Source organism: Terrapene carolina, unplaced genomic scaffold (genome assembly GCF_002925995.2).
Source record: "Terrapene carolina triunguis isolate 2854851 unplaced genomic scaffold, T_m_triunguis-2.0 Scaffold210, whole genome shotgun sequence".
NCBI lineage: Eukaryota > Metazoa > Chordata > Testudines > Emydidae > Terrapene > Terrapene triunguis.
In genome coordinates, this window is record NW_020664561.1 from 51,247,644 (window position 1) to 51,261,674 (window position 14,031).

Here is a 14,031-nt window from a genome sequence, read left to right on the forward strand (position 1 = left end):
CTGTCTGGCTTGGCAGGGCCTCCTCCTAGGAGCACCACGAGAGTGTGTGACAGGAAGAAGGGACCCCCTTCTTTGGGATACTGTATACCAGAGGTTCCCAAACTGTGGGGCATGCCCCCCTACGGGGGGTGCGGAGGAATGTTCGGGGGGGGGGCACAGCAGGGCCCGGGCCAGCCCCCATGGGTGGCGGGAAGGGAGCGCCACCCTGCCTTGTTCCACACTTAACTCTGCTCTAGCCCTGCCCCCAGTCATGGCCCTGGCTCCTGGCCTCGCATCCAGACATGGCGCCGCACCCAGCCCTTGCCCTGCTCCTGGCCCCAGATCCGCCCTCAGCCCCCTTACCCCTCTCTGCATCTCTCTCTCTTCCCTCCCCCCCCCGCCCCAGAGCGCTTCCAGCCCTGGCTCCCGGACTGGGTGTTAAGGGGTGTGTGACCCTGAAAAGTTTGGGGACCACTGCTGTATACCCACTTACCAGAGATTATGTTAATGCCTGTTTCCCTTCTAAGCACCCTATAATAGGAGAATAGACCTATTTAATTTAATACTATTTTGAAAATTTTTAAAAGAATTTCATCTGTGAAGATAGAATCAAAAATGTCAATGCCTAGATACAGCAGCCAATGGAACGGGACAGCTGGCCTCACGATCAGGGCCAGCTCTAGGCACCAGCAAAACAAGCTGGTGCTTGGGGCGGCACATTTTTAGGGGCGGCATGGCCGACGCCAGAATGCCTCCCCTAAAAATGTGCCGCGGCCGCCCTAGCTCACCTCTGCTGCTGCTGCCTGGGAGGGAGGGGGAGATCCCGAGTGGCCGCGGCGCGCAAAATGGCTGTTTCGCGCGCCGCTGCTCCCCCTCCCTCCCAGGCTTGAGAGCCTGGGGGGAGGAGGCAGGGCTGGGGATTTGGGGAAGGGGCGGAGTTGAGGCGGGGGTGGGGGTAATTAAAAAACGGGGGAGGGGGGCGGCCAAAATTGTTTTTTGCTTAGGGCGGCAAAAATCCTAGAGCCGGCCCTGCTCACGATGCAGCAGGGGCTTCTTTGCCAATATTCCAGATGCTGACCATCTGATGATTTTTCACACAAATAAAAAGCAGATCAATCAGTTCTAGTGGATTAAAGAAACCTGTCTGTGCTATGACTCCACCCATCTAAAAGAAAGCTGGCCTGATGAAGTGATCGTGCTCATGTTGTTCCACAATATATGCACTGAGGTCCATAATTTCAGTCAATCCTAAAACTGTTCCCTGCACAAAACTGAGCCCGCACAAAAATTGTGCCTTTAGTTTTGTGAAGGCAAAAATCCACAGAAACATGAGGTCATATCTATTTGCATGCGCAAGTCAGGTAGACATCACAGAACACAGAGTGTGTAAAGACCGGTTTGCAGTCTCAAAAATGTTACTAGTGGCACTTTAGAGGATGGTTTTGCTAACTTAGCTCTTGAAGTTTAATCCTATAAAGGTAAATAATAATGAAATATCTTCCCAGCGACAGCACTAATTAAGACTTTTTGTCTGTAGCTATATTTTACCTAAAAATCCCTTTGGCCATATCAAGCATATAGTCTTTTAACAGAAACATTAAATTAAATCTGTTCTTATCTTAAAAAATTTCAGGGAGACAGGATTCCAGTGTAATACAATCATATTTGGTTCTATATAACAAGAAGGAGAACTATAATGTCCTGAAGATGTCTTTTCTCTCTCTCTCTCTCTCTCTCTGTAAAAGCCATACAAAAGGCTTCTAAAAGTATTATTTTAACTTCACTTTTGGGTACTAATCCCTTCCAATTATCTGATATATTCTGTAGTAGAAAAAACATTATTTTGTGCATGGCTTGTCTTTTTCCCAACCTTTGGAAGCAAATACTATGCCGTATATAATAGGAACAAGAGAGAAACAGTCATTTCATTGATGTATTCTGATTACATCAAACATCAACAGAAGAAGTTCAAGTATTGTGCACTGGCAAGGTATGAACAAGATGATCACACTGGCTGAGAGCATGGAAGAAGTTAAGAGGCACAATCAAGTGAAAAATTATATTTGAACAAGGAAATTAACTTCGGTTATTAATTACAATTTAGATTATTACAATGAAAACATCTTACTTCTCACTGCTGCTGCTTATTTTCTTGGGATATTTCATTCAGCTTGGACAATGAAAATTTATTGATCAGTTTCACTTTTGTTTATAGGTCTCTTTGCAATTTCACTTCCTGGTAACATAATGCTGTAATATTAGGTCCCAAACAGCAGCAGGAATTGTTTGAATCTGAATAGCTGTTTCTAATGAAAACATTAGGCCTTTGGAATGTTTTTTTAAACACAAAACCTAATTTGGGGGCTTATCCCATGGGACAATATCCTTTTGATCCTAGCAATACTTGGAGCCTCAACGACAACTATATAAGTCTCCTTGAAATGATCTGAACTGTCTCTTATTAAACAAAACAGAATAAAAAATTGATATATCACCACAAAGAGCCAGTACATTTTTGTCCTCAAAGAAGAAGCTCTTATTCTCTTAAATGATTCCCTATGTGAAAAGCTCCACATAGTTACGTAGCCCTGACTGATGCTCCTGCCAAGGAAGATGGACAGATGTTTTGCTGTGGGAAAGATCAAACAAAGTCTACATATTTCCGTAGAAAAACTAAAAGCAGCCCTCAATATTTTAGTGTTTAGAAACAGCACTGCCACTAATGTCCCCAACTCAGAGCTGGCCAAGTGAACTATTTAGCAGAGCAATGCTAGAAACCAAGTTCTTCCTGCTGGGATGTTAGTTGGAGTGTGTATAGCAGATGGCTCACCAATGAAAATGCTGGAACAGATTCCTCATACAAACCAAACTGAGTGGCTAATATTTATCTCTGAAATATTACAGTGTCTCTAGCAGGAATATTAAGAAAGTGTTCAATATGAAGTATGCTATAGAAGTGAAAACTGAACTCTTTAAAGATTGTATACCCTAATCTGATGGAATCTCATCATTTGGTTGGATGTCTGGCCTGAAGACAAATTATTTTAAACTGTCTGATCTCTGAATCACAAAGGATCACTTCAATATGTGAAAGGGTTTTATATATAAAACCTCACCCCTCTCCTCAGAGTCTCTTGACAGTAATGACAGAAGACATGCAGCAATGAATGTCAACTCAGAAACGAAGTGAAACACACTGAACGTTTTCTTAAAATGGGAGGCCCTACATTAACTTTTTTTTTTTTTAGTCATAGAAGAATCAGCAATACACAAAATGTATTTTCCTACATCAGGATGGTGTTTATAGCTATGGTGGTGTGTTGTTCCAGAAGTGGGGATGGCTCTTTTGTTTTGATTTGTTTCCTGTCTGTGCATATAGAGGCTGGGATGTACAGTTTCTTCCCACATAAACAAGTAAATTTTTGGACATTCTAGCACAAAATGGCTAAGCTCTAAGTTTTGAATGGCACAGGCCAGGGGCTCTCCAAATTTCATATAGAGAAATTCAGGGTATGTCTACATTGCAATGTAAGCTCAGATTTAGTAGAGCTTGAGTTAGCAGACCCTGGTTTTATTAACCTAGGGCTTGAGCATCTACACTCATTTGAAACCCCAGGTTAGGAATTGCTGAACCTGGGGCTCCAGCATCCACACTGAATGATGCGGGCCGGAGTCTGGCCACTCATATCCCACCCATATACCCTCCCAAAATGTGGCCGCTCTAGCCCTTTGTGGTGCAGTGTAGGAAAACGTGACTGTCTAGAGGACAAAGAAAGTCAGCCTGTGGGTACTTTTGGCAGACTCCCAGAGCATGAGTCTAGTGGGGCTGAGTCTGTACTGCAAAGCAACAGGGCTTGAATGCTGAGTCCCGGCTTGACTCAGACCTTCCATCCCCATGGGGTCCTGGGTCAGCACAATGTGTGTGTAGATGGAAGGGGCATTAGGTGTTAGCCTGAAGGGGGGTTATTCTGAGTTTGATATACCCTCAAAGTGTCTTATGGCCCTACCTTCCCCATTTGCAAGTGTGCAAATTACCTCCCCTCCCAATTACGACCATGTAACATCACTATGGCAAATACAGCAATTACTTACATGGAACAATAATTTCAGGAAACTAAGGAAAAAGTTGATCAGTCTATTTGGCTATCTCATCTTCCTCTCCATCTGTTCTGTCCCCATCTCCCCCCGGTTCTGCTGCTTCCTGCTGCCCTTCTCTTCTCCCATTGCACAGGCTTTCCTGCTCCTCCTCCAGACCCCCCGTAACTGCTTCACAGACCAAAGTTTGGGTACTGCTAGCACAGACATAGCATTGCTCACATTGGTACCCATAAGACAGACCTGACTAAGGCAATATTGTAAGTAAATAACTCAAGCTACGAGGATCTGACAATATACCGGAATTGAAGCAATGAGGGAAGAGGAGAACGTTCTCGTTTTAGAAAAACACGTAGCCATGTTAGATGAAAAGCTAATTAGAAGAGCAGAGGCTTTCAAAGGAGCTACACAAATTATGCTCCCAGATAGTGTATATGAAGGGGCCGAAAGCTGATAGTGCAACATGCTAAAAAGTTCAGGGGGACACAGATATAATCTCCCAACATGCCAATCGCAGTTTAAAATTTGTGTGAAATCTGGCTGCTCTATTTCCTTTGACCCACACTATAGTCCATGACCTATATGCCATGACATTCACTATGAAAACTAACAATGCTGCTCTCATGCATAGGTACACAGGCAGCCGAGGAGGTTAGTGGAAGCTACCTTCCCCTAACTTCCCTGCTCTCCTGATTAGGGGTGGAAAACTACACACAGCCCAGTGAGTGCAAGGGTTGTACAGGTCTCTCACCACCAGTGGCACTAGCCTCCCCAAAATGGGAACAATGGTGTAGGGAACTGGCTGTGTGCAGAGAGGAGTGTATATTGCACCATTTTCTAAGGGCATTGCATGCTTCCCCTGTGTTCCAGGAGGCGTTGTGCCAGTGCTGCTCAATGGAACCGCTGGCTAATAACCACAGTCTGGCTCACCATTAATTTTTCTTCATTAGACTGTATTAAAAGAACAATGTTGTCTCAAGGAAATTAAAAATTTTATGCTGGGACGTACATGGCATATACTTGGTTGTCTTGTGCAGAGGAGGGGATGGGAAAAGAAGAGGGCAATAAGGGGAGGTTATTAATATATAGAAAAGAGAGAGAGAGAGAGAGAGCGAGCGTGTGTGTGTGTGTGTGTGTGTGTGTGTGTAAGTGCCCAACTGAGAAAGTGTGTATTTCTTAAGACTACACTGGAAAAAATAGATCTAACGTGAGTACCACTCAGAGCAGGGGTCGGCAACCTTCGGCACATGGCCCATCAGGGTAATCCGCTGGCGGGCGGCGAGACATTTTGTTTACGTTGATCATCCGCAGGCACGGCCCCTGCAGCTCCCATTGGCCGTGATTCATCGTGCCACAGGGACACGCGCCGCTTCCCACAGCTCCCATTGGCCAGGAACAGCAAACCGCGGCCACTGGGAGCTGCGGGGGCCGTGCCTGCGGACGGTCAACGTAAACAAAATGTCTCGTGGCCTGCCAGTGAATTACCCTGATGGGCCGTGTGCTGAAGGTTGCCGACCCCTGGTTTAGAGAAAGAACACACATGAAACAAGATAAAGTTTCTCCTTCAAGAAGAGGGGGAAGGATGTAGTCAAACATACACAGAAGAAGTTTAACTAGAAGATGGGCTTATTTCTAAAAATCCTCATCAAAAAGCTAGTGGCATAACACAAGGCTAGCAACTGCAAGGGTAGGGGGTATACACCAAAATTCTTGATTCAAGGGGCATTTTTTTCATGTCTACATTTTATGTATATCAAAACTCTACTCCCATTCACCCATAATCACATTCAGGCACAACAAACCTTTCAGGAAATTGGTCTTATAACTCAAGTTTTGATAAACCTCCAAAAGACCAATCTGTGCAACTCTCTCCCAGAACGGATTTTCCAGAAACAGAGCTTTAATTGGATGTTTCCCCTGCATCTGTGTACATTCTTTCCATTTTACTGAAGGCTCTTTTAGGACAAGCATTGTGCCTGCTCCCATTGGGAAGCACCTGGCCTATTGGGGCTCTAGCAAAAATAAATTGATCACAGATAACGTCTTTACAAGTCAATTCACAGATTTTTGGATTGATCAAATATTCAAAATGAAATTTTACCTTGAAGAATGAACAGTGTGGCTGATTGTAACAACATAGCCAGCTCCTCCAACATCTAAATAGGGACCAGTGAAAGTTATTAGCCCCGGATTAGCCACTGCATGCAAGTACCTAGTAAAGACCAAAACAAGCATTATTTATGAATGAAAACCAGTCATTTTAAATGTAAAAAATGAGGCTTACACAAGTATTTAACTGAATGCCCTGTAAGCAGCACTACTGAAGTCAAAGCTCACCGTATTGGAAGTTAAGTAGGAGTTTTTTTGTAAGCAGGATCAGGGCCCAAAACAGGCTAACTCAGTAGAATAATGTTACTGGATAATGTCCACATGAAAAATCATACTACATTATTCTGTACAAACACATTTCACTGTATCACATTAACGTAAAGTAAAATATTTAGATTATTTAAATCAAATCTAATTCTGAATAATGTTGGATTTAAAAACCAACTGGGGCATACATCCTTGAACAAAGTGTGGTTAAATTCATGTGTAGAAAATATAGGAGGAAAGGCGAAAGCATTCTTTTATACAAACAAAACTCACATGTGCAAACTTAAAAAGCAAAATGAATATTACATATTATTAATTTGAAGGGTTACTGCCACCTAAAATAACTCACACTTACATCAGAATTTTTTAACGTCATTGTGACAAGTAACACCTCCAGGTTCTCCAACTGTAAGAGGTGAAAGTAAAACTGTCTCTCTCTTTTTCCAATTTGTTTACTTTGCACATGTGACATCACTTTGAGCAGAGACAATTTCACTGTTATCTGCTTTATAGCCAAAGAGTTTCCCTTGTTGTTTGTGTGGGTTTTTTACCCAGGAACCAGGAAAAGAAAAATGTGCATGTAAAAATCACAAAAGCTGGTAGACAGTGTCAGGGGCAATACCTGAAATGACTCCTCATTTTTTAAAAGAATTTATTAGCTTTCAAGTTGATAGAATCCCTTTACTCAGGGGTGGGAGGGGAGTGAGGAGGGGGGAGAGGAGTCTATATACACACACAAACATTTATTTTCTAAATAAAGGGAAAAAGGTGTTTGTAAATGTTGTATATCCGTGGTGGGCAACCTGCAGCCCATCAGGGTAATCTGATTGTGGGCTGCGAGACATTTTGCTGATGTTGACCGTCTGCAGGCACGGTCCCCCGCAGCTCCCACTGTCCACAGTTCGCTATTCCCAGCCAATGGGAGCTGCGGGAAGTGGCAGCCAGCATGTCCCTGCGGCCCACTGCTTCCCACAACTTCCATTGGCTGGGAACGGCAAACCGCGGCCACTGGGAGCTGCGGGGGGCCGTGCCTGTGGACGGTCAACGTCAGCAAAATGTCTTGCGGTTCGCAATCACGTTACCCTGATGGGCCGTAGGTTGCCCACCACTGCTGTATACAGTTCATTTATAGTGTGAGCTCCACAAAGCCAGCTAATTGTGTGAAGAGAGAAAAATTACACAACTGTAAATGATTGAACTTTGGAGAGGAAAAAGACCCAAAGAAAGGTGAGTACTGCCAGTCCAGAACTATGGTAATTATTTTTCAGGGGAGATGTGGGGTAGTGGAGCTGTGGAACAAGCAATGCCACCAGTGATTTAGAGCCGTGCTAATAAAGCCACAGGGTAGGAATGCTAAGTTTACTTATGTACCCCAGTCTCTAACTTGATTGTTCAGAGCCATACTGCAGCACCACCTGGCTGACTTCTTTTAACAAAGCATACGTTAAAACACACTCAAGAGATTTCTCTCGTGTCAAATCTCATTTGTTTTATATATATAATTTTCCTAAATCATATGTTAACTGCAGCTATTAATTATGCACTTAGCCAGAAAATTCCTATTTGGAAATACACCTCTACCTCGATATAACGCTACCCGATACAACACGAATTCGGATATAACACAGTAAAGCAGTGCTCTGGAGGGGCGGGGCTGTGCACTCCGGCGGATCAAAGCAAGTTCGATATAACGCGGTTTCACCTATAACGCGGTAAGATTTTTTGGCTCCCGAGGACAGCGTTATATCAAGGTAGAGGTGTACAGTAAGAAAATCCATTGCAAACAAAAACTGCTGCATAAAGTATCAATAACCAAAATTGCCACGAGGAGCTGAAATTAACGCTGATAGATCCTAAAGGATGAATAAAGTAACAGCATGGACCTTAGTTTAAAGTTGTAAATATTTTTATTCTTATGCTGTATAAAGGGATAAGAAATAGAAACTATCACAATAAAGAATTATGATTTACAGCAAATAAAGATTCTAGTAAAATTACTATTAAACACAATATATTTTACCGAGCATATAAATTATTTAATTAGAAATGTATTTGAATATCCTTTACAAACATGGCCTTTCTATTAATCCTACATGAAATATTTTCCCCAGTGCAATATTATTACCCTCTAAGATTTTTGAAACCTTTGATAACGGGACCCTAAAACTCACCATTGTCTCCTAGTGGGATCAAATGCTTTGTCCATGAGAGAACCAGGATAAATTCTGAGCACCCCATTGGGCGTTGCTATGTAACGGCGGACAATGTAACTGTTCAAGCTACTCATTTCCATTTGTGTCATCCATTCATCTGTGACGTGACTGGTAGCCATTACTTCATTTCTGACAGAGAACTGCAAAACAAAGACAGACCTAGCAGGGTTCCTTTAAGACTTGCATGAAAAGATAATAAGCTGCTTGCAGGGTTTCCTAAAGACCTATCAGAGATAATCTAAACCCAATTACTTCTTTAAAATCTTCTCACACCAGATGGATCTAGCAAATTCCAAGTAAAGAAAAAAGCTTGTTATAATGAAATATTGTTATTATCTGCACAGCTTTTAACATTTGCTTTTCACTTCAGGTAAATATAAATACTGCCCCATTTGTACATAAAACAAAGTTTTCTCATATAAATGCATAAACACACAAAGGTATCTTCTGACCCAATGTTTATTACAGCACCGTTCTGCATATTGTTAATTCTAATTGCAGCTTGTAAACTTTCTTCCTGTGGAAAAGGGCCCCTCCTCCCACCCCTGTGGTCTCTGAGCCCCTTCCTCCCTCCAATTTCTCATGAAGCCCTCATGTCAGAGCCCCCATCCACCCAGTTGAGGAGTGTACAGGATTCCTTTCAACCTAGTTCACACTGCTTCTCCAAGCACTAGTTCACACTGCTTCTCCAAGCCAGAAGGGCTGAGCACAGTGTCTCTGCACCAAGAGACGAAAATCCTAGTATCCTACATGCCCAACACTCCCATAGGCCAAGAGCCAACCCAAAGGACACATGTGAAATGGGGACCAGCATGGTGACCAACAAGGGCAGGACGGGGGAAGGGAGGGAGAAGACGGATTTAAATAACATACTTTAAGCCCAGGGTTAGCAATAAGACGGGTGTTGTCGCTGAGGTATGCCGTGTAGTGTTCCACCATCCGTTTGGTCTCAGGTTGGCTCAGATGTTCATATGGAGAAGAAAAACTACCTGCAGACAGCATTACGGTGGGACTTTCTGAAATAACAAAGTATTAGAGGATTAAAAACAAAGCACTATGTTCGGTATATAATACATGCCATCCCATCACAGAACACCATCTGATGTAGTATCCTGTTTGAGACTATAGCTCTATGATGAAGGTACAGTACTATAGTATGGAGGGTAGGGAATCTCTTCCTGACACAAGCTGATCACCAGTTTTTGCCTGGAAGCATGAGGATTATCATCCCAAATAATAATAGTAAGACTTATAAGCACAGATCATGTCCTCTTTTGTTTTGAAACCTACTTTTCATTTCAAACTTTGGAATGTTATAATGCAAGATACATGGGTTACAATAAAATGTCTATTTCACAGTCATACGAACATGGCTTTGAACAGGCTGGTTATGTGCACCTTTTTGTAAGGTAAGGAGGGTTTGAGTGTCTTGCTGTAGATGGTGGTGGTTTCAGTGTGTTAAGGGAAACAAGCAGATCAGTAACAGCAGCCTCACTTCACTGCCTGTCTAGCCATTATCAGCTGACCGCATTCTGCAGCACTGCAGAAGCAGCAACTCATAAAGTGGGCTGTTGAGGAAGACAGGGTAGTGGCTTAATGGGGATCTTAGCCTTGGGACAAAAAGTGCAAAGGTGCTGGCAAGAGAAGCTGATGAAGGCTGACATTGGTAGAGTGAAGGGATGGCTAAAATGACATGATAAAATAATACAAATAAGTTGTGAAGGTTAGCACAATACATGGAGAATGGGGAAGCCAATGATGAGACTCAAATAACTTTGAGAGAGAAAACGGGGTTTAGGTGGGACTCTGCAGGGGCCACCTCGAAGAACAGCTGTGACTTTCAGGTCATTAACACAGGGAGAGGCACAAAAAACACAAGTCTGACAAAACTGGTGGAACGAGTTTGCTAACATGAACAAGGGGGCAAAAAGAGTGACTACAAGAGATGTTGAGAATAGTCTGGGTGTATGCTTTCATTGAGCAAGAAATGTGATATTTAAAAGGCAAAGCCAAAACAGAACATGAACAAACAAAAATCACACAATGATAATGCAGGGGCTGGGATGCTGAGAAATTGGGTTTTTTCCCTTGAATAGTTGATAAAGATAATGTTCATCTTATTGTTTTTCTCAGTGTGCAACTGTCTCCAGGGGAAGACATTCCCAGCACCTTAGAGAGACAATACTTAGACAGTGGAAAGGTTCTCCATTTTTCCACACCACTCCCAAAGCATGCCACTGCACATGTAGCAGCCTTATCTACCCCAGTCATCACTTAATAAACTTCTATTGTATTTCCTCATCAGCTTTCCAGCCTAAACTGTCTGAATCAATTATATATTTTTTCTCATAGTGAGTCTCTCAACATTGTTGGCGAGCGTCCCTGGACTTTTTCCATTAATGTCACATCTTTTCTAAGGTGAGACCATTATGCGGTTCCCTTTTATCAAAACTGGGCATTATATTCAAGACAAGAACGTAGTGTTTTACATAATGATACAATAGTTTCCATATCATCATCTAGTTCCTCTGTAATACAGTCCAACATCTTATTAGTTGTTTGGAGCATCACCATACAATGAGCAAATGTCATTGCTGAGTTGTCGAACAATGATGCCTATATCCTTTTTCATGAACGCTTACTCTGTTTATGAGTAATTTAGTTTAAACTCCAGGGAGAAATCAGAATTTTAATCTTCAAATGTGTAAGATTGCAAACCTTTCAAACTTGTATACAACCTCTAGATTCATCTTTTTTAAAAGGATTATAAAAAGTTCTCTCCTTTCTATATATTAAAACTTGTATTATCATATAATTCTGAGGCCAAATCCCTCTGTCCATGACATCAATGCAAATACTGAAATGAATGGAGTTGATTACAAAGTTTGATATATAGAAAGACGAAATATCCTTTTTTGAAAGATATACTATTGAACTTGAAATTTTTATGTAGGTTTCAGAGGTCTGGAAAATCTCACATTAAAAGATTTCAAAGAATATTAAAATCCTGACTTCCTCATGAGCTATATCTTCTGATTTCTTCACACAGATGGATGATATTAAATATTTATGTCTGTGAAAAATTTGCATAAATCCAAAGTCAACAGACCCAATATACCCTATTTTCTAAGAATTAGACTGTGCAAGTCTCATTCATTTTAATAAGCACTTACTCACCTGAGCAGTCCACGAATTGCAGTAGGAATACTCAGGTGACTAAGTGCCATGAATGTAAGGGTTGCACAGTTTAGCTATAATCAGAAAAAGTGAAGCAGTGAAAAAAGTGAAGCAGGATAGAAAATTTCCCTTGAAAGGTTTTTAAAAAAAATTTTTTTTAAAAGAAGAAATATTTTGACAAGGATTGGAACTAAAGATGTTTTCTATTTTCCAATCAGCTCTACAAAAATGTGCATGAGATAAAGATGAGGTGAGGGATTGTTGTACCTAAGGTCGCCAGCTGCTTGAAGTGCAGACAGGCATTGGGCTGGCCCAATAGATCCAGTCGATGATACAGTAGCTTGCTGCTAGGGATGGTGTTCAGATTCTTGAGCTGTTTAACAGGTATTTCTGGCTGTATTACCACAACACAAAGAATGAAGGATGTGTCTTGGGCCTGAAAAACAAGGACTAAAAATTAGACTGAAAAAAAGTTTTAACTAAGGTTTTATCTAATTGATTTTCAATTTCTTTCCCCCTATTCCCCGCCCCCACTTTTTTAATTCCTCAGTTTCTTGTACACTGGAAGGTGTCATCACCTTTACCCATACGCCAAAGCAGCATATTCCCTACTCTCTCTGTGAAATTAATCACCTCTAGAAATTGCTGAATTTCCCCATACTCCAGGAGTAAGGCCCTGATTCTGCAGAGAGAACTTTGTGGGGAGGTGCTGCATGGGTGCCAGGTCATGCTCAAACTGTTCTAAATGCAGGATTGAGGCCTTAGACTTTAGGGTTTCCAATGGCAGCAGTACAGTCCACATAACTAAGGTATGTGCTTTGATCAATTATCCCAAGTGTATTAAAGCCATCGAGTTATACTTAAAAAAAAAAAAAAAAAAAAAGACTTCTTCAAAGTTGATGCTTAGCGCACACATTTTTGTTTTCACATTTTTTTTTAAACATAATATCTAAACTCTGATGCTTTTGTGTGGATACTTCATGAAACTTCATTACGGGCAAGAGAACTGCAGTTCACAAATGGAAACAGAATACAATGTACCTCTTTGTAGCCTGTTTCCCATTTTGAAAAATGCAAATGAACAATAATACAAGGACATCATCATTATTCCTCCAATCCAGTGTTGGATGGATTGCTTGCTTTGCTGGTTTGAATACTTACGTGCATCAGGTTAGAAAAACTTGGCAGCAGAATTACCAGACTGTAAGGCTGTCTGATATTTAATGCAGCCTTTCAACAGGGCAACACTAGCTCCAGGAACACACCTACATGAACTTCTAGTACATGATGCCGCTCAGCATAATCTCTTAGATTATATTCAAATTAATTTAGGGAAACGATCCACCAGTACCTGCTAGGTTTGTTGACACAAAGCAATTAGCCAATTATTCTTGGTATTAGCAAAATTTGCCTGCATTATATCTAGTTGTAGATTTCATTTTATTCCCTTGGTCAAGATAAGTACCCAGATTTGTTCACAAAATAAACTGAAAAGCGAATGGGCTGCTAGAATCTTTTTTTCCCCTTGCAATTGGGTAATGATGGTAATGATGCTGGCCTGCCAAATCCTCCCATTAAATATGATCTTTCTAATGATTACAGCAGAATTAAAAGCTTCCATATAGTTTCCATTCCATTTTAATTGATTTTATTCTGTAAGAATCTAGCAATTATGAATTCATCTAGATTATGCACAGGAGTTTTTTGCTCCACTGAGGGTAGTATTTGGGGATATTTTGTTGTTTTAATTGGTGTTGAGAGATTTCTGCAAGGTATTGCATCTGACTTGAATGCAAAATATGTACTGGGGAAAACTAGACAGAGCATTGAAAATAAAATCCCTATGAATATGAGAGTACCTGACTCAGCCTTGCATATTACATGGTAGACTCATGCCCTATACAGATATAAGGGTTTCCAGTAGTGCATAACTACAACTAATGCTTAAAAGGAAATTTTAATGTCTTGATCGTGAACAATGTTGTTAAAGTTTATTCATATTGACGTTTCTATCTAAACTGCATTAAGCAGTACACAGTAGGAAGGGACAATTCAGCATTTAAAATGACACCCATCTACAGCCACCCCAAAAAAAATTTCAGCCAATGATTAGTTTGAAAGTGTCTAATAAAATTAAAAGTTTTTTTCTCTTTTTTGTTAGTATCAGCATTTTAATAATAATAAACTACAT

General features: G+C 41.2%; 1 protein-coding gene across 2 annotated transcripts in view; it reads right to left on the reverse strand.

Annotated features, from left to right (window-relative positions):
- Nucleotides 1-14,031, reverse strand: part of LOC112121707 (VWFA and cache domain-containing protein 1) — a 199,782-nt gene that overhangs the window by 22,984 nt on the left and 162,767 nt on the right. For both annotated transcript variants that reach the window (XM_026655677.2, XM_026655676.2), the window contains exons 13-16: nucleotides 12,108-12,276; nucleotides 9,537-9,679; nucleotides 8,622-8,803; nucleotides 6,176-6,286 (exon numbers count right to left, since the gene is read on the reverse strand). In XM_026655677.2, the coding sequence (XP_026511462.1) occupies nucleotides 6,176-6,286; nucleotides 8,622-8,803; nucleotides 9,537-9,679; nucleotides 12,108-12,276 (605 nt within the window). The remainder of the gene's footprint in view (nucleotides 1-6,175; nucleotides 6,287-8,621; nucleotides 8,804-9,536; nucleotides 9,680-12,107; nucleotides 12,277-14,031) is intronic.